General features: G+C 38.4%; 1 protein-coding gene across 1 annotated transcript in view; it reads left to right on the top strand.

Annotated features, from left to right (window-relative positions):
- Positions 1 to 20,067, top strand: part of MYO9A (myosin IXA) — a 424,596-nt gene that overhangs the window by 356,007 nt on the left and 48,522 nt on the right. The window contains exons 31-35 of the mRNA XM_081084933.1: positions 3,234 to 3,457; positions 3,910 to 4,026; positions 4,766 to 4,954; positions 6,439 to 6,486; positions 18,252 to 18,363. Of these exons, the coding sequence (XP_080941059.1) occupies positions 3,234 to 3,457; positions 3,910 to 4,026; positions 4,766 to 4,954; positions 6,439 to 6,486; positions 18,252 to 18,363 (690 nt within the window). The remainder of the gene's footprint in view (positions 1 to 3,233; positions 3,458 to 3,909; positions 4,027 to 4,765; positions 4,955 to 6,438; positions 6,487 to 18,251; positions 18,364 to 20,067) is intronic.

Below are 20,067 nucleotides of genomic sequence, written 5' to 3' on the forward strand. Positions count from 1 at the left end.
GTGTCAGCCTGCAGACCAAAGGGTCCCAGCTTCAATTCTGGTCAAGGGCACGTTCTTTGGTTGCAGGCTTCTTCCAGGCCTGGGCCCTGGTCAGGGCATGTGCAGGAGTCAACCAATCAATATGTTTCTCTCTATCTTTCCCTCTCTCTACCACTTTCTCTAAAGATCAATGGAAAAATATCCTCAGGTGAATATTAACAAAAACAAAAAAGTTCTACATAGTCCACATTGTCCACTGTATGTCAGACAGACTGATAAGCATAAAACCAATAATGAATTAAGTGAATACTACACGTTTAGTTTGGAAGATTAGTTCCTTTCTATTACATTACTAACAGGAACAGTTTCATATATCTTATCTGGTTTATAGAAATCATTCTAAATTTTTCATTTTTCACAGTTATTTCCTCCGTTACTAATTCCCAAAAAGGAAGATTTAAACTCTTTAATTGGAGCATATATTATTAACAGTATTGTCTATTTGCTCCATAAGGATATGTGTATAAAATTTAAGATTGTAGCTTTTTATTTTGAATACTAGAGTCCTGATGAACGAAATCCGTACAAGGGATTTGGCCCTGCCGCTGCGGCGGCTGCCTCTGCCTCGCCCCCCGCCACCATGGCTTCATCTGGAAGGTCGTCTGGAAGGACATCCAGTCTAATTAGCATATTATGCTTTTATTATTATAGACTAGAGGCCCAGTGCATGGGGGTGGGGGTTGTCCCTCTGCCCAGCCTGCACTCTCTCCAATCTGGGACCCCTCAAGGGATATCATCCCTCTCACAACCCAGGACTGCTGGCTCCCAACCGCTCACCTGCCTGCCTGCCTGATTGCCCCTAACCACTCCCCTGCCAGCCTGATCGATGCCTAACTGCTCCCCTGCTGGCCCAATTGCCACTACCTGCCCTCCCCTGCCAGCCTGCTTGTCCCTAACTGTCCTCCCCTGCACGCCTGGTTGCCCCTAACTGCCCTGCCGGCCCGGTCACCCCTAACTGCCCTCCCCAGCAGTTCTGGTTGCCCAAAACTGCTCTCCCCTGCAGGTCTGGTCGCCCCTAATTGCTCTCTCTTGCAGGCCTGGTTTCCCCTAACTGCCCTCCTCTGCCAGCCTGGTCACCCCTAACTGCCCTCCCCTGCTGGCCTGATCGCCCACAACTGCCCTCCCTTTCAGGCCTGGTCCCTCCCAACTGCCCTTTCCTGGCAGCCTGATCACCCACAACTTCCCTTTCCTACCGGCCATCTTGTGTCCACATGGGGGTGGCCATCTTGTGAGTTGGAGTGATGGTCAATTTGCATATTACGCTTTTATTAGATAGGATATTTTTATTGATTTCAGAGAGGAAGGGAGAGAGAGAGAGAAATAGGAACATCAATGGTGAATCATTGATCGGCTGCCTACTGCTCGCCCCACACTGGGGATGGAGGCTGCAACTTGGGCATGTGCCCTGACTAGGAATTGTACTGTGACCTCCTAGTTCATAGGTTTACACTCAACCACTGAGCCATGATGGCCGGGCAAGATTGTAGCTTTTTAAATATCTTTGGGTAGAAGTTTATTAAGGTAGCCCTTATTTTTAATGATGAAATAGGATTATAAACACTTACTTTAGTAATTATTATTTCTTTTATTATAAGAAAGATCATTAACTTTACTAAATGGAATACTTATATATCTAGGTTATATAATGGAATTAAAATCAGTTGATATTTGTATATACTCGTATCCTATATCTTTGTAATTTTTATTCTGGCATCATATCTGAGATTGGGTTAGTTACACTTCTGCCTAAGGTGGAATTGGCATTATTTTCCAATATCAGAATGAGCTTTTTTTTGTTAATCCTCACCCAAGGATATATTTTTCCCATTGATTTTTAGAGATAGTGGAAGGGAGGGGAGAGACAGAGAAACATCTATGAGAGAGAGACACATCAATTGGTTGCCTCCTGCACACACCCCAACTGGGGTCAAGGTGAGAGCCTGCAACCGAGGTAAGTGCCCTTGATCAGAATCAAAACCATGACCTCTCAGTCCATGGGTCAATGCTCTAACCATTGAGCAAACCGGCTAGGGCCAGAATTAGCTTTTAGATGGGATGAGGATATATCATTGGAGAGAGGGTAAGGTGAATACATGTGGGGAAACAAACAAATATGTGAAATGAGAAGGGGCCAATATTCTTAGAAGCTCCGGGTAGGGTTTTAGAAATCCACTGTAGTTCTAGATTGTAATGAACTCCACAGAATCCAGTTTTTTTGGTGTAAACAATTGTAGAGAAAATCTGTTATGTTTTCTAATATATAATATTATATTATATATAAAACAAAGCCAAGTTCATTCCAGGAATTCTCTGGGAAATTCAGACAGTTATGTGGAAGATATATAAGAAAATTCCAAATACAAAAGAGATCGAAGTAGAACCAAGTTCAGATATTATTACTGAAGCATTCATGGCTTTAGCCCCTAGTTGAAGCATATATTATTAGCAGTCTTAATTGTGTATTTGCTTCATAAGGATATGTGTATAAAAGTTAAGATTGTAGCTTTTTAATTATCGTTGGGCAGAAATAATAATAATCAAACTTCACTTGTTTGTTCGAGTTTTATAGAGCTGGATGTTCTTTCAAATAAATACAGTAAAATTATGACTGGGTTAACAGCATTTAACATGCTAGTGTGATTTTTGTACTCTTCTTCTTTTCCTTGGCACTGGCTTCAGTTCTATAAGATACTTCCATTCAGGTTTTCAGTATCAGACCTTAGGAAGACAGGATAGATAGCATTTTTATTGAAACGTGGTCATTCTTGTCCGGATGTGGTAGATCAGTTATTGAGCATGAAACTATGAACCAGAAGATCAGAGTTCGATTCCTGGTCAGAGCACTAAGCCCTTGTTGCAGACTCCATCCCCAGTGTGGGAGGCAGCTGATGAGTGATTCTCATCATTGATGTTTCTATCTCTCTCTGTCTTTTCCTTACTCTATGAAATAAATAAGAATATATTTTTTTAAAAAAAAGAGAAGTGGTCATCTTAAATACATTTTATGTACAAATGTGCAGTCTGGATTTATTGTTTAACTGCCTGGCCTCAAACATCATTGTTATTTTGCTTTTCAAATATTTACATGTGTTTCTTACAGTGACTTACTAAAGGAACTTAAAAAGAAGGATGTGGAGATTTCATTATTTTTACTAAATTTCTTTTCTTTTTGGCTACTCTCTGTTGAATTGTAGAATTAGCTCAGTATCACCCAACACCTCCTTTGAGCCCAGAATTGCCTGGTAGTTACCAGAAGGAGTTCAAAGAGAACAAAGAGCCCTCTCCAAAGGCAAAGCGCAAACGAAGTGTGAAGATCAGCAACCTGGCTTTGGAATCTGTGCATTGGCAAAATGACTCTGTCCAGATCATAGAAAGTGCCAGTGATTTAAAGAGCATGGATGAATTTCTTCTGAAAAAGGTATACTTTGAATGCTGAGTTAGGTTCCTGAGTAGCTTTGACTATGGAATACTTGTATATATCAGGATATGGCCCCTAGAGATCAAGGTGACATATGCTTTATTAAATTAGATGGTCTTTCCTTTTCGAAAAAGGTGTAAATAATATACATTAGTCAGTCTGGGTAAACAGAATTTTACTTTAACTGTCATGTTATATATTCCATATGTGAAGATGAGGCTTATTATTGCATACCATACTTGAAGTTGTTTTTCTGGTAGAACTATAGAATCATAAATGTTAGAAAGGACATTAGGAAATCATCTAGCAATAATAAAACTTTGGCTATTTAGTCGTGCTTTTACCTATAATAGAGTGGTTTGCACTTTCAGGACAGTCATATGTGTTCACTATTTCATTTACCTCTTTTCAATTACTTGATTCAGTACAAAAACTCTTTCTATGGTCCCCAGATGAATGACCTAGATAATGAAGACAGCAAGAAAGACACACTAGTGGATGTTGTATTTAAAAAAGCCCTGAAAGAATTCCGGCAGAATATCTTCAGCTTTTATTCATCTGCATTGGCGGTAATTAGTATATATTTTGTAACTCAACATACAAAAAATTTGTCAGTACTGTAGAAGATAATACAGAGACCACGTTCAACTAGAGATTTCTTTGGTTCCTTGTTTTTGTTTTAGGTACAGCTAGGGAAAAGCATACTGACTGTTCTCAGATTAGTAACTTCCTCGAATTTCCTTAAGTAGTTTTCTTTTTCTCCCTCCTGGGTATATTTTCATCTTCCTAAGATATTGAATTTAAATATTCTAGATATTACCCAGGGACTGTACTATTTTGACTTTTCATAATCCTTTAGTTCTAGCTTCTAATTCTTATATGTGTGGAATTATTATACAGTTTTTTCCAGTAGTTTTGTTCACTGGTTTCTACCTATCAGTTTATATCACTTTCAGATTTACTTTATGCTTTCATATGATATTGGTTGTGTTTTAGAAAATTTATTTTATAATGCCAGACTATAGGAGAAATTCCTAGGACTTTTTCAAATTACATTCTTTAAACTGGTTAGTATTTTGCTAAAATTTAGCAGGTTTTACTCAGCAGATATTTCACAGTATAGTAGGAATTTACATCTATAAGTACCACATGACCTCCTGGGCATGCCCATTAGAAAGTATATCAGGTTCCTAATTTTTTTTTCCTAATTTTTATTCTGAATATTAACCCAATGCAAATTGAATCAATCTTCTATATGAAAGAATTTCTTCCTAAAAACCTTAAATTTCTTCTTTTATTGCTTATTAGATAGATGATGGGAAAAGCATACGATATAAAGACCTCTATGCACTATTTGAGCAGATTCTGGAAAAGACCATGAGACTTGAGCAGCGAGATTGGAGAGAATCTCCAGTCAGAGTTTGGGTCAACACTTTTAAAGTGTTTTTAGATGAATATATGAATGAATTCAAGACTTTGGATTGTATACCCCCAAAGGTAAATATGGTATATTTTGATTTCTTAAAGGATTCAGTTATTAACTCTGCTTAAGAGTCTATTTGAGACATCTGGTATTTGAGAAAAATATTACAGTGAAATGTCAACTTAGCATTACTTGAGATTTAACAAACTCCATTATGTCTTACAAGTTCGTCAGACCATATTTTCTAAATATGTCATTTAATACATTAATTAATACATTCTTCACTGAGATAAAATATAATGTGCCCTCAAGATTATACCTTCAGCTTTGATAGAGATTATTACATGAATTTTCTTTTGTAAAATAGTGGTTGAAGGTATGAGTCACTGTATCATCTAGTGACCTTGACATGAGGATCCACAAATTATATTTCTCCTTGAATTAGGTTTTAGGAAAATGTGTGTTTCTGGAAATCTGTACAACAGTAATAATAATATTTATTAAGTACCAGGAATTGGTCTAGGTCAGTGGTTCTCCACCTTCCTAATGCCGCAACCCTTTAATACAGTTCCTCATGTTGTGGTGACCCCCAATTTCATTTATACAAAATTGAACATAATTAAAGCATAGTGATTAATCACAAAAAACAATATGTAAATATATATGTGTTTTCCGATGGTCTTAGGTGACCCCTGTGAAAGGGTCGTTCGACCCCCAAAGAGGTCGCGACCCACAGGTTGAGAACCACTGGTCTAGGTGTTTGGTATTTTATTTAATTCTTGCTTCAGCCCTATTAAATAACTATTATGAAATCCACTTTACAGAGGAGTAGCAGGCTTAGAAAAAGTTATCAATGTGTTTCCTTTTAGTATCCCAGCTTAAATAATTAGCTGGGATACTGAATTATTAGGTATTAATATTATCTAATTATTAGGTATTAGAAATACTATTAATCCTTTTTGTTAAATTTTATGTTCAGTTATTCTGGTTATATGTTTTTAGATTTACAAACTACATTAAATCATTTTTGAAGTAGTCAGATACAAATAAATCCTTAGAAGCTCTTCTGTTCTAGATCTAGGTTAAGGTCTTTGTTATGCAGAAGATTTTTACTAGGCTTATACAGTGTTTGTTTATAATTTTAAAAGGTTAGGCTTCAATTGTTCTATACTATGGTTATCAGGAAATGTCATATGTAAAAGAACTTTTTTGTGTTCCACATGCTAGTTTTTTATATTTAGCTCTGAGATAGTTTTCTAGAGCCAAAATAGGGAAAATGCAATCTTTGTCATTAGTAATCATTTAATTAATGAGTAAAATAAAATCATTTAAATTAATATGGTGTGGTCTCTGGACAGAACTAAGGTTTAAAAAGAAAATAATTTCTAAAGTATCCTTTCATTCTGTTGTTTTTATGAATATTGTTTTAGCAAACTTCAAATTTTATCACATTTGCTTACTCTATTACCTTTTGAGCAAAAATCTTAGCATCTGCAAAGAAGTAAGAAAGTATATTGGTCTTTGTTATATCACAGTTTTTATATTTATTTCCCACCAGGTGCCAAAAACAGAAAGAAAGAAAAGAAGGAAAAAAGAAACTGATTTAGTAAGTCATAGTCTTTTATGTTATAAAAAAGGTAATTTTTAGACCAGCAGTCTGAAGCATATCATACCATATTTATGTGGCTGTGTTTAAGGAATAAGTTTATTAGTTGCCTATAATGTAATCATTTTTGGCTTTAAAATATTTGGAATGACATGTGGCTTTGTCTTTTGTGATTTGACTTGTTATCAATGGTGGCTCCCTAAAATGTCTGGATGACTTCAAACCTACTAAACTGTGTGATAATAAATGGGTATTGTTTTAAGCTGCTAAGTTTATGGTAATTTGTTACAGTAGCAATAGAAAACATATAATAGCTGTGCATAGAAATCTGTTTTACAACTGTCTAATATTCCTTACCGGACCTTTGGGTTATTTCTAGTCTTCTGCTGTTACAAACAGTAATGGCACAGTCAGTAACTCTGTGTGTGTGTGTGTGTGTGTGTGTGTGTGTGTGTATGTAAGTGTGTAAGTGAGTGGGGGGTTATTCTTAGAATTGGAATTACTGGGTCAAAATGCATCTGTTATTTTTATAAATATTGCTTTGTTTCCCCATAGGGGTAATCTCATTTTTCAGTTTCAACAGTAATATCTGAATATGGGTTGTTAAATTTTTAGATTTTTTGCCAGTTTGATAGACAAGGAATATTGTATCTCCTATTATAGTTTTAATTTTATTTTATCTTATTATCAACGAGAGGCCTGGTGCATGAAATTTGTGCACTCGGAGGAGAGGGGGGCTGGTGGTGCCTCAGCCTGGCCTGCTCCCTCTCGCAGTCCGGGAACCCTCGGGGGATGTCCAACTGACGACTTAGGCCTAAGCCATCAGTCGGACATTTTTAGCGCTGCTGTGGAGGTGGGAGAGGCTCCCGCCACCGCCACTGTGCTTGCCAGCCATGAGCCCAGCTTCTGACTGAGTGGCGCTTCCCCCCTGTGGGAGCGCACTGACCACCAGGGGGAAGCACCTGCATTGCATGGGATTAGGCTGAAACTGGCTCTCCAACATCCGCTGAGGGGTCCCAGATTGTGAGAGGGTGCAGGCCAGGTCGAGGAACCCCACAGGTGCATAATTGGGGCCGGGGAGGGACGCGGGAGGTTGGCCAGCCGGGGCGGGACTGTGGGAGGGCTCCAGGGTGTGTCCGGCCCATCTCGCTTAGTCCTGATCAGCTGGACCCCAGCAGCAAGCTAACCTACCAGTCGGAATATCTGCCCCCTGGTGCACGTCATAGCAACTGGTCAACTATCTGCCCCCTGGTGGTCAGTGCACGTCATAGTGAGCAGTTTAGCAGCCTTAGCATATCATTAGCATATTAATGCTAATACTTTAATTGGTTGAATGGATGACTGGACACTTAGCATATTAGGCTTATATTATATAGGATAGGATGAGTTTATCTCTTTTTATGCTTAAGTACCATTTGCCTTTTTCCTCATGTCCTGTATGTTTATGTTCAATCCCCATTTTTCTATTGGGGTTTTGGTCTTTTCTTTCTCAATTTCTAGGAATTTTATATATGAAGCAGATTACCTTTTGTCTGTGATATAAGTTGCAAATATGTTTTCCCATTTTGTCAGTTGTTTTTTGACCTGCCTTTTGATGTTACTTGCTGTATAGATTTTTACTTTTACAAAATTAGACTTGCCAATCTTTTCTTTCATAGGCTCTGAATTTAGAGTCTCAATTAAACTTTCCCCTACTTAAAGGTTAAAAAGAAATTCTAAATTTTTATCTCCTAGCATTTTAATGGTCACATTTTTTTTGCATTTAAATTCTAAGTGGAGTTTACCCTGATGTATAGTATGAGATACAAATATAATTTTACCTCTTTTTTTTTTTTTAAATATATTTTATTGATTTTTTACAGAGAGGAAGGGAGAGAGATAGAGAGTTAGAAACATCGATGAGAGAGGAACATCGATCAGCTGCCTCCTGCACATCTCCCACTGGGGGTGTGCCCGCAACCCAGGTACATGCCCTTGACCGGAATCGAACCCTGGACCCCTCAGTCCGCAGGCCGACGCTCTATCCACTGAGCCAAACCGGTTTCGGCTATAATTTTACCTCTTATCAAATCTAATATCATTTATTTAAAAGTCCATCTTTTTGAGATGTCATCCTTTTTATGTTCTAAATTCCCCTTTATGGATTGATCTTTCTTATTCTGTTCCATTAGTTGATCTGAATATTCATGAGTTAATTTCACGTTATGTTAATTATTAAAATTTTCTTATGTGTGATAGTTGGCAGGGCTAAATCCTCCTTAATTAATTTTCTCTTTTAGAACTTTTCTGGCTATTCCTTCTTGTTTTTCCATATGAACTTTGAATATTTTTTTTTAAATATATTTTATTGATTTTTTACAGAGAGGAAGGGAGAGAGATAGACAGTTAGAAACATCGATGAGAGAGAAACATCGATCAGCTGCCTCCTGCACATCTCCCACTGGGGATGTGCCCGCAACCGAGGTACATGCCCTTGACCGGAATCGAACCCGGGACCTTTCGGTCCGCAGGCCGACGCTCTATCCACTGAGCCAAACCGGTTTCGGCTGAACTTTGAATTTACTTGTCTAGTTTGTTGAGGCAAAAATATATTAGTTGGTGTTTTTTTTGCTTCCCTTATAAGTTAATATAGAACTGACATCTTTATAATTTTGAATCTTTTCACGTTTGTTTTTGTATTCTTTAGGAAGGGTTTTAAAGTTTTTCATATATAGGTTTTTATTATTTCATGTTACATCTATTTCTGGGTACTTTATCTCAGCAGAGAGAATCACTGTAGATCATAGTATGTGTATATCCTTCTATACTTTTTCTCTACTTATATAAACTCTTTAATCTGGTGGTTCTCAAAGTAATCTTCAGGTAAAACTGCTGACAACTTAGCTCAAATCAGGGGTTTCTGGGACACTTTGAGGGATTTTGCAAGATCAAAACTATTTTCATAATAATAATAACATTATTTTTCTTCTTCACTGAGTTAACAATCATAGGTAAAACTGCTGACAACTTAGCTCAAGTCAGGTCAGTTGCTCCAAATGGCAATGGGAAGAATTCAATAGCTGCAAATAATGGTTGTCTCAAAAAAATAAAATCTCTTGTACAATTTAACTGTAAACTGATATAGCCTTTAAAAAACTGTGACAAATATAACAAAATTTATAATTTTAAAGTATACAGCTTAATGTGGTTTAGTAATAGTCATGCACTGCATAAGGACATTTCATTCAATCATGAACTGCATATTCAATGGTGGTCCCATCTATATATATATAAAGAGCCAGGGTCCCTAAAGTCCAAAATGACGGAAGGGACAACCAGTTGCCTCCCCCCAGACCATAGGGGACTGGTGAGCTGCGGCAGGCAGCAAACAGCAAGTGGCTCACGCTGGGCCAGGCCCTCCCCTCCCCCCGCCGGCAGTGCAGCAGGGCCTGTGCCAGGCAGAGGCAGGAGAGGCACATCGCTCACCCTACCAGGTTCTCAGACCCCTGTGCCAGCATCAAGGCCACAGATGCCAGCGCTTTGTTATCCACCACAACTCCGCGGCCCTGGCGCTGCCCTGGCAGAAGTTTTGCGCGCCTCACCTATCTGGTCCAGGACCATTTTCTCCATCTACTCTTGCCACCTGCTGCCGCCCGCCCGCCGCTCAGACACCCAAGCCAGGGACTGGCTGCAGGGCATGCTCAGACGCTCCTTTCCGCCCCCAAGCGTCTGGCAGCGGCAGCCTGTGAACCCTGGGAGGGTGGGTCTGGGCTAGGGATCCACAGCCCCTCCTCTGCAATGTCCCACCCAGCTGTGGGGGAGTGGGCAGCCTCCCTCCTTTCCAGCTCTGTCACAGTACAGAGGCTGGGGCGCATCTCTGCCCCAACACTCTCTGAAACCCTGGGAAGTAGTGCCCGCCAGCCCAGCCTCAGGCTCTCCACCTTCACGAGCCTACACCTGGCTAGCCAGTGGCTATCGCTCCCCTCAGCCATCAGCCCGCCAGCATGCAAGGAGAGGAAAGGGGAGCTGAGCAAATGGCCTGTTGTGAACAACTACTGTGTTCCAAGCACTATGCTAGATGCTTTTGCATAAATGCCTCGACTTAATCTAAAATAAGCCCCAGGGAAGAAAATCTTTTTTGTTGCTCGTAATCCTCACCCAAGGATATTTTCCCACTGATTTTTAGAGAGAGTGGAAGGGAGGGGGAGAGACACAGAGAAACACTGATATGAGAGAGACACATTGACTGGTTGCCCCCACATGCACCCTGACCAGAGCCAGGGATCCAGCCTGCAACTGAGGTATATGCCCTTGACCTGAATCGAAGCCAGTTAAGGGCACGGAGGAAAATTTTAGTGCAAGTGAGGAACCTGTGGCTCAGAGATTAAGGGTGATAAATGAAAGAATGCCAATACCATTCATACGTTAAAAAACACACAACAAGTTTCTCAAGACGATACAAATAAAAAGAGGAAGAATATGTTTTCTGTCTCCAAGTTTGAAACAAACCTTCATTAAGGGCAGGGTAGACAAACTATGACTTTCAGGCCAAAACTGACCCACCACTTGTTTTGACACAGTTTGCTTGAAAACAGCCATGCTCAATGCCTGTAGCTGCATTCAGGCTACAAGGGCAGAGTCAACAGCTGTCACAAAGACCATGTGGCACAAAAAGCCTTAAATACTTTCTCTCTAGCACTTTACAGAAAAAGTCAGCTGACCCCTGATCAAGTGTAAAAATTTATCAAGAAACTTCTATGCTGTATACTAAGCTTCAGCTAATATGTTGCCATAAACAGAAACTTCATGAAACAAATTTAAATTTTCTTTTTCTTTTTCTTGTTAATACTCACCTGAAGATAAATTTTCCACTGCTTTTCAGAGAGAGAGTGAAAGGGAGGGGTGTAGAGAGAGAAACATCAATGTGAGAGAAATACATCAACTGGTTGCCTCCTGCACATGCCCGCAGGGAGGGGGCCGTGCTGGGGCCCATGCTGTGTCACAGATCAATGTGAACTATAGTAAACTTAAAAGCAACGGACTTGTCATACATATATCCCTACTGCAGAAATTAATAAAAATAAATATTTAGCAAATACATTTGTCAAAATTATTTAAATGAACCTAAAAACTTTAATATCCTAAAAAAATCATTACCTTTGGATTGTGCATAACAGTCGTCTCTCCACTTGGAAACTCTGATCTGCGGTGCCACTCATTTGTGGTTACAGCTTTTTTATATTCTACCTACAATAATAAAAACAACATACATCCATAATACAAATCTATATCACATTGAGAAAAAGTGGAAGAAAATTATAACTATGATGGCTGAAGCAGGTGCTGTGGGAGCAAAGGGACCAAAAAAAATGGTTATGTCCAACAGCCATCTAATGCCACACATGGTGTGCGATTTAGTCATTGTTAGAACTGAATTTAGAACTGGTGTGCCCCATTTTAAGCAGACCCCCCCAAATAGATTTACCATATTGATAATTTACTTTACTACAGAAAGAATGCATAAAGATTCTTGAAATAAGCAGAATATTTTGCACCTCATAGTATGAAACGTTTAAACATCACTAAAAATAATCTGAGTAAAGATAGTTGATATTAGCAAAATCTAATATACCCAATTCAAAATGTCATTCAGAAATGCATCTACTTGGAAAATCAAAGTATGGGATCTAGGGTTTGGAAAAAGCAACTTTACTCTGCTCTACCTGCTCATCATCTCAGGCTTATGCTTTGCACAATAGTTCCAATAAAGAGATGGAGCAGAAGGGAAAGTAATGCCTCATGGCACTGAAATTTATCAGTTTCCTCAACAAATATTTATAAAAGTTGTATTAACTTTGTGCCTGTATTATAGAAACACAATACAGCTCTGTCCCTATCTTCAAAGGGCTTAAAGCAGTGGTTCTCAAACTTCTGGCCCTTTAAATACAGTTCCTCATGTTGTGACCCAACCATAAAATTATTTTCGTTGCTACTTCATAACTGTAATGTTGCTACTGTTATGAATCGTAATGTAAATATCTGATATGCAGGATGGTCTTAGGCGATCCCTGTGAAAGGGTCGTTTGACCGCCAAAGGGGTCACAGCCCACAGGTTGCACTAGAACAAGAATTAAAAGGAGCAAATAAATATAATGAATGAATCAGAACTCCTTTGGGGACCCCAACCCTCAGGGACTAACAGGTTTTGTGAGGCCTAAAGTTTACTGAACCTGAAGGACTATTTTTGGGAGGGGGGGGGATGTTTTAATAAGGTTCAAAATGACTTTATTTAGAATAAGAAAATAAATTACAAATAACTGTAGGCTTGGGGAATCTGTCCCTTTCTCTTTTAAATCATTTCAGGCAGGTTATCCAAAATGCTGCTGGTTGCAACTTGCTTGCTCTCTCCCCCAAAACAAATCCAACTCTCACAGGGGCTCTGAAGCTTCCTTAGCTTTACCATAAAAATAAAAAAACATTTCAACAACACTCCTTTCTGGACAAAATTCTTTCTTTTTAAATTTTTTAATTTTATCAGAGTAGTAAATACATAGTTCATAAAGTATCTTTTTTTTTTCCTAATAGGTGTGTAGTGTAGTGGTATATTGTTGTTTTTATTTTATTGTTGACACTATTATAGATGTCTCCCATTTCCCCCCTTTATCCTCCTCCACCCAGACCCCCACCTCTGGCCATCACCACACTTTTATCTAGGTCCATCCCCCTCCCCTCTGATCTCTGTCAGTCCCTCCCATCCTATATAATAAAAGGCTAATATGCACATCGACCAAACAGTGGAACAACCAGTCACTATGGTGCACACTGATCACCAGGGGGCAGATGCTCAATACAGGAGCTGGCCCCTGGTGGTCAGTGCGCTCCCACAGGGGGAGTGCTGCTCAGCCAGAAGCCCTGAGCTGGGCTCAAAGCTGGCAAGTGCAGCAGCAGTGGTGGGAGCCTCTCCTGCCTCTGTAGCAGAGCTAAGGATGTCTGGCTGCTGGCTTAGGCTCGTATCCCCCAAGGGCTCCCAGACTGCGAGAGGGCACAGGCCGGGCTGATGGACCCCAGCCATGTGCATGTTGGGGGCAACCAGGCCAGCAGGGGAGGGCCATTAGGGGCGACCAGGCAGGCAGGCAGAGGCGGTTAGGGGCAATCAGGCAGGCAGGGGAGTAGTTAGGGGCATTAAGCAGGCAGGCAGCTGAGTGGTTAGGAACCAGTGGTCCTGGATTGCGAGAGGAATGTCCGACTGCCAGTTTACGCCCAAAACTCAGGATTGGGCCTAAACTGGCAGTCAGACATCCCCTGAGGGGTCCCGGATTAGAGAGGGTGGGATCCGGGATTAGAAAGGGTGCAAACCCCCCCCCCCCCCCCCCGCATGAATTTTGTGTACCGGGCCTCTAGTAATATTATAATGAAGCTGAAAAAGTCTGATTGCCTAGTGAGGTTAGAACTTTCATAATGTCAGAGCACAACCCTTTACTCATATGTCTGTGGTGGTAATGGTGTAAACAAATCTGTGCTGCCAGTAAAAGTATAGCACATACAATTGTGTACAGTACATAATAATTGATAGTGATAATAAATGACTGTTACTGGTTTATTTATTGTACTATATTCTTTATTGTTATTTTTAGAGTATATTTATTCAAAAAACTTATTCAAAACACTTGGCTCTAAAACAGTATGATGTGCCTCATACATCTCGTGTTTACTATGTCTCTAGATTGCATCATTTTCTTTTATGCTTCATTTAATCTGGGGTTGTTTTATAAATTTGGTGTAGCTTAAGTGTACAGTGTTTATAGTTTAGAGTGGTGTACAGTAATATCCTAGGCCTTCACATTCACTCACTGATTCACCCAGAGCAACATCTAGTCCAGCAAACTTCATCCATGGTAATAAATGCCCTATACATGTGTACCATTTCTTATCTTTTATACTATACTAGAGGCTTGGTGCACGACATTCATGCACTCGGTAGGGGAGGGAGGCCCTCAGCCTGGCCTGCACCCTCTTGCAGTCCAGGAGCCCTAGGTGGATGTCCGACTGATGGCAGTTGGACATCTTTAGCACTGCTATGGAGGTGGGAGAGGCTCTCACCACCACAGCTGCTGCACTCACCAGCTGTGAGCTCAGCTCAGGGCTCCTGTGTTGAGCATCTGACCCCTGGTGGTCAGTGTGCATCATAGTGACCAGTCATTTTGCCTTTCGGTTGATTTGCATATTAGCCTTTTATTATATAGGATTATTGCTATACCTTTTCTATGTTTATATATGTTTACATACATAAATATTTAACATTGTGTTACAGTTGCTTACAGTATTCAATACAGTAACATGTTGTATAGATTTGTAGCCTAGGAGCAATAGACTCTACCATATAGCCTGTGCATGTAGTAGGCCATTCCATTTAGGTTTTCATAAGTGAATTCTATGATGCACAGTGACAAAATAACCTAATGACGCATTTCTCAGAATGTATCCCCATCTTAAGCAGCACATGACTGTATTCACTACGTTGGGTAACTATCACCACTGAGAAGTCATTCTCCATTCTGTCTTCCCCCAGCCCTGTCAACTACTAATCTCCTTTCTGTCTCTGTGGATTTGCCTGTTGTGGACATTTCATATTGAACAAAAATCATACAATATTGGTCTTTTAGGTCCATCTTCTTTCACTTAGAATATTGTTTTCAAGATTCATGCATATTGTAGCATGTATGGTACTTTTTTCCTTTTTATAGCCAAATTGTATTTTATTGTGTGGATTATACTACACTTTATCCATTCATCAGTTTATGGACTTTTGGGTTTTCCTACTTTTTAGCTAGAGTAATGATACTAGGAATATCAACTTTTTATATCATTATGTGTCTCCACTTTTTAAATAGAAATCACTTTTACTTTATTAATAAGCTATACTTACTTAGACTTTCATATTTGGCAGACATTTTCTGCAAATGAACCAAGTGACCCTCTCACTTCAAAGAAAACACCTGACTATATTATAAGTGGTAAAGTTTGAGATTTCAAGCAAATATTAGAATTGGGGAAAACTTTCATTTCCCACTGTGAGCATGACAACTTTCCAGTAGAGAACTTCTGATGAGATTGTTGATAATATGAAGGAACATGACTTTCTGATAGTGTTTAATAAAGTGTGTCAACATTTGGAAATGCCTCACAACTCTGTGAACCACTATTTTCTGAATCATCAATGTATAATACTATAAAACCATGTCCATTTAAAGTGTAGGAAAGACAAAAATGTTTCTTAAAAGAGCTTTATTGAGGTAAATTTAATTACAATGTAATTTATCTCTTCTAAGAATACAGTTCAGTGATTTTCAATAAATTTATAGTTATAACCATTACCTCAATCCAATTTCAGAGCATTTACATTACCCTAAGAGGATTTTTTATGCCAATTTACAGGCATTATCCTTTACAATTCCCAGTTACAGGCAATTACTAATCTACTTTTTGTTTTTATATTTATATTTTAGCATTTTCTGGACATTTCATAGTAATGGAATCATACAATGTGTGGCCTTTTGCATAATGTTTTTACAGTTCATTCAAGTTATGTTATCAGTAGTTTGGTGGGTTTTGGTGCAGAAATACTACTATCCCATTGTGTGGATATTACACACTTATTTATCCTTTTATCATTTGATGGGTATTTAAGTTCTTTCCACATTTGGGGTATTATAAAAATGCCACTACATGAATATTCGTGTTTATGAATATTTTTTGTGAGAACATATGTTTTCAGTTCTCTTGTATGTAAACCTAATAATAGAATTTCTGGGTCATACGATAACTCTATGTTGAATATTTTCAAAAAATGCTAAACTGTTTTCCAAATGACTGTACCATTTTACAGTCCCAACTGCAGTATCGGAAGGTTCCAGTCTCTCCACATTCTCACCAAAAGTCATTATTGTCTTTTTAAATTGTAGCCATTCCAGTGAGTGTGAAACAGTATCTCATCATGGTTTTAATTTGCATTTTCCTGATTACTGATGATTTTGAATGTATTTTCATGTGCCTGTTGGCCATTTGTACTTTTTAAATAAACTATCTATTCAATGTTTTGCCCATTTTAAAATTATCTTCTTATCTTTGAGTTGTAACTGTTTTTCATATATTCTAGATATAAGTTCTTTATCAGCTATACTAGTATGATTTGCAAATATCTTCTCAAGTCTGTGGCTTATCTTTTTATTTTCTTAATGGTACTTTGAGTAAAAGTTGTAAATTTTAATGAAGCCCAGGAAAATGATTTTAATGCCACAGAGCATGAAGTGTTCATTGGTATGGTTTTAGTTTCCATATTTTTTTTATTATTTTTAATTGGATTTATTGGGGTGACATTGGTTAATAAAATAATATAGGTTTCATCTATACAATTCTACAATACTTACTTGAAACCGGGGAGGATGCAAAAAGAGTGTATTTCTGAACTCTGTTCTCCTATGTTAGAGTTGAACATTAGGCAAACATTAAAGGACTCCTGATTTTTTGCCGGGGTCCAACCCCAGCGGGTCCAGGGGTTCCCAAAGGTGTGGACGGAGTCGGCGAAGAAGGAATGACACGGAGACAGCGTTCAGTTGATCAGCAGCCTAGCCAGGATCTCCAGCCAAGTTCTGGTCTGGATCTCCAGAGAGGTTCTGCTTAGGATCTCCAGACAGGTTCTGTGTCCATGGTCTCTTGCTAGGTTCTCCAGCCAGGTTCTCCAGGTTCTCCAGCCAGGTTCTGTAGCCATGTTCCCTCGCTAGGTTCTTCAGCCAGGTTCTGTCCGGGTTCTCCCGCCAGGTTCAGTCACCAGGTTCTAGTCAGGTTCTCTTGCCAATTTCTGTAGTCAGGTTCAATCCAGGATCTTTTGCTATGTTCTCTCGCTAGGTTCTGTCTCTAGGTTCTGAGGCCAGTTTCTGTCCAGGATCTTTTGCCATGTTCTCTCCAGCGAAGTTCTTCTGTCTCTAGAGAACGTTCTGTGTAGGTTCTGTGCCAATTTCTGTCTCAGTTTCCATATTTTAATTAACCTTTAAGGTATCATTTGTAGGGGTTTGATGTAGTATTATCTAAAAGGACAAAGTATTCTTTTATTTTTATCAATTTTATATCTGTGTGAACCTGGATTTTCTTCGTATCTTTCAAACTAAACTGTACCTGCCAACAGGTTGAATGAAGATGGGGATATGAGATGCAAGTGTCTTTTATTAAGCCCCATATTAAAGAGATCTACAAAAAGTTAAAACAATACCCTTTTTGTCATTACTTTTTTTAATTTTAAAGATACAGTTGTTTTTCATGAAAATGTTTTTATGTTAACGTATAATATGTTTAGTGTTAATTTTAAATGAATTGGATAAATACTTAAAATTAATACTGATACGATAGTAAATATCAGTAGGTATAACTTATGTTTGAGGTCGTCAATAATTTTCAAAAGTGTAAAAGGTTTTTGAGGTTAAAAATTTGAGAACTGCTGCTTTTAATTTAACATGCTGATTAGACTCAAATAAGGTAGCTCTTATGTGTTTATAGAATTGCTTTTTGATTTTCATATAAGTTAGTCTTGTTTCTCTACTAAATTATTAGCTTTTTGAAAGCAGGGAACACATATTTTACTTTTATTTTATTTCTTATAAGATCATAATTTTCTTTGTGGAATAAGTGCTCAAAAGGACTTAATAAGGGATTGAAGGATTTCCTAATGGCTGACATGTTAGGGCAACATTTACTGTTGGCTTTTACATAAGAAGCTGTATTCTTTCATTCAGGTGGAAGAGCACAATGGTCACATCTTCAAGGCCACTCAGTATAGCATTCCTACGTACTGTGAGTACTGTTCTTCTTTGATATGGATAATGGACCGAGCCTCTGTTTGCAAATGTAAGTATAAGAGATCTTTGATGAATTTTTTAACTACTTGACATTCTATTTCCCTTACTACTTCTTTTTTTTTTAAAGACCTCTTCTACTTAAAAAAAAACCCAACTAATTTATTTTAGAGAGAGAAAAAGAGAAAGAAGCATCAATGTGAGAGAAATACATTGTCCTGACAGGCAATTGAACCCACCACCTTTTGGTGTATGGGACAGTGCTCCAACCAACTGAGCCACACAGGCAGAGTTCCCTTAGTTTTTTTGTCACTATTTCTAATTCTCTAACCTAATCTCTCTCTACTCTCAGTAGCCAAACCAGGTATTTTGATGTTTGATCACTCTACTTGCAGCTCACTCTATCTGAAATGTTCTAGATGTTAGTTGGACTTTACTATTTCAGTTAATTTATGTCTCTACTCAAATGTTACCTCTTTGAGAGCTCTTTCCTTATTCTGTACATAAAATGCCACCCGGTCCCCTAATTTTCTGTCCCATTACTCAACTTTAAAAATCTTTTATAGTACTTATCGACACTCAAGATTATATTAAGTATTCATTTATTTTCTTGTTTGTTTGTCCCACTAGAATGTATGTCCTATAAGGTTGGGAAACTTATCTGTCCCTTCTATATCACCAGTGCCTAAAACAGTTCTGGCATATTGTAAGTTTTAATAATATTTTAATGTAGATGGACCTATAGAATGGATTAATTACCTAATGAATTCTTAGATTATAACCTAAAAGGGTACTTTTTTTTACTGTAATCTTTCCATCAGAACATATAAATCCTAGATTGTAAATTGGGACTTTTTGTAGGTCAACTTGGTGCTGGCTTATAAGAGGACCTTTCTTCATTCCTGTCATTTCATGGATCTACTCTGGTGCTGTCAGTAATTCTTTGAGGGTTTAATTACTAAGGGCTGGGTCTAGTAAGGCAACAAGGATAAAAGTCATCTTCTCTATAGCCAAATCACCACTATTGCTAGATATGTTTACATGTTCTATGCTTTAACAATTGTTTCCTTTTGTTTTGTTTAAAAAGCTATAGTGACTTATTTAATGTCAGTCTGATTTCTTTTGGTTTGGTATAATTTTATCTCTGATTTGAAACTGAAATGTAAAGAATCTGCTTTTTTATGACTTGGGTGGGCTTGGTTTGATTTCTTAGTAGAATTACTTTCTTTGTGACTATACTGGTGATTTCACCGGTCAATGAGGTCCTTACTTGGTCTTGGCCTTGAAACACCGCAAGTTATACTATTGGAGGTCAAGGATATGATATGCAGGTGCTGGTGCTTGTATAGCAAAATGACACAGGCCAGCTGTGTTCTTAGTGTCTTCCTCTTGATGTGCCTCTTCCAACCTGCCAAGACACCCTATTTTCTCCTGCTCTAAGATGTTATTTCTGCTCTGAACCTTTTTTTTATCTTATCTTCCCAAACACAGCTGATATTTTTATGTTTTGATCTTCAAAGCTCTATTCTGGACCTTTAAGGCCTTTCTTATACCTTATGCGTTAATTTTTTTTTATTATTTCAGTAAAGGTCTTTGGCAGTAATGCCTTTCTTAACCATCGGAATGTTTGCAAATGTAGCTATTTCTGGCATTTTAGCAGATTGTAAAATGAGGGGAACATGAATAACTTGTGAATCAAACCACAGAGACAAATAAATATTGTACTGGAATATGGGAGGGGCGGGGAGGAATAGTA

This window comes from Myotis nattereri (genome assembly GCF_964212035.1).
Source record: "Myotis nattereri genome assembly, chromosome: 1".
Lineage (NCBI taxonomy): Eukaryota > Metazoa > Chordata > Mammalia > Chiroptera > Vespertilionidae > Myotis > Myotis nattereri.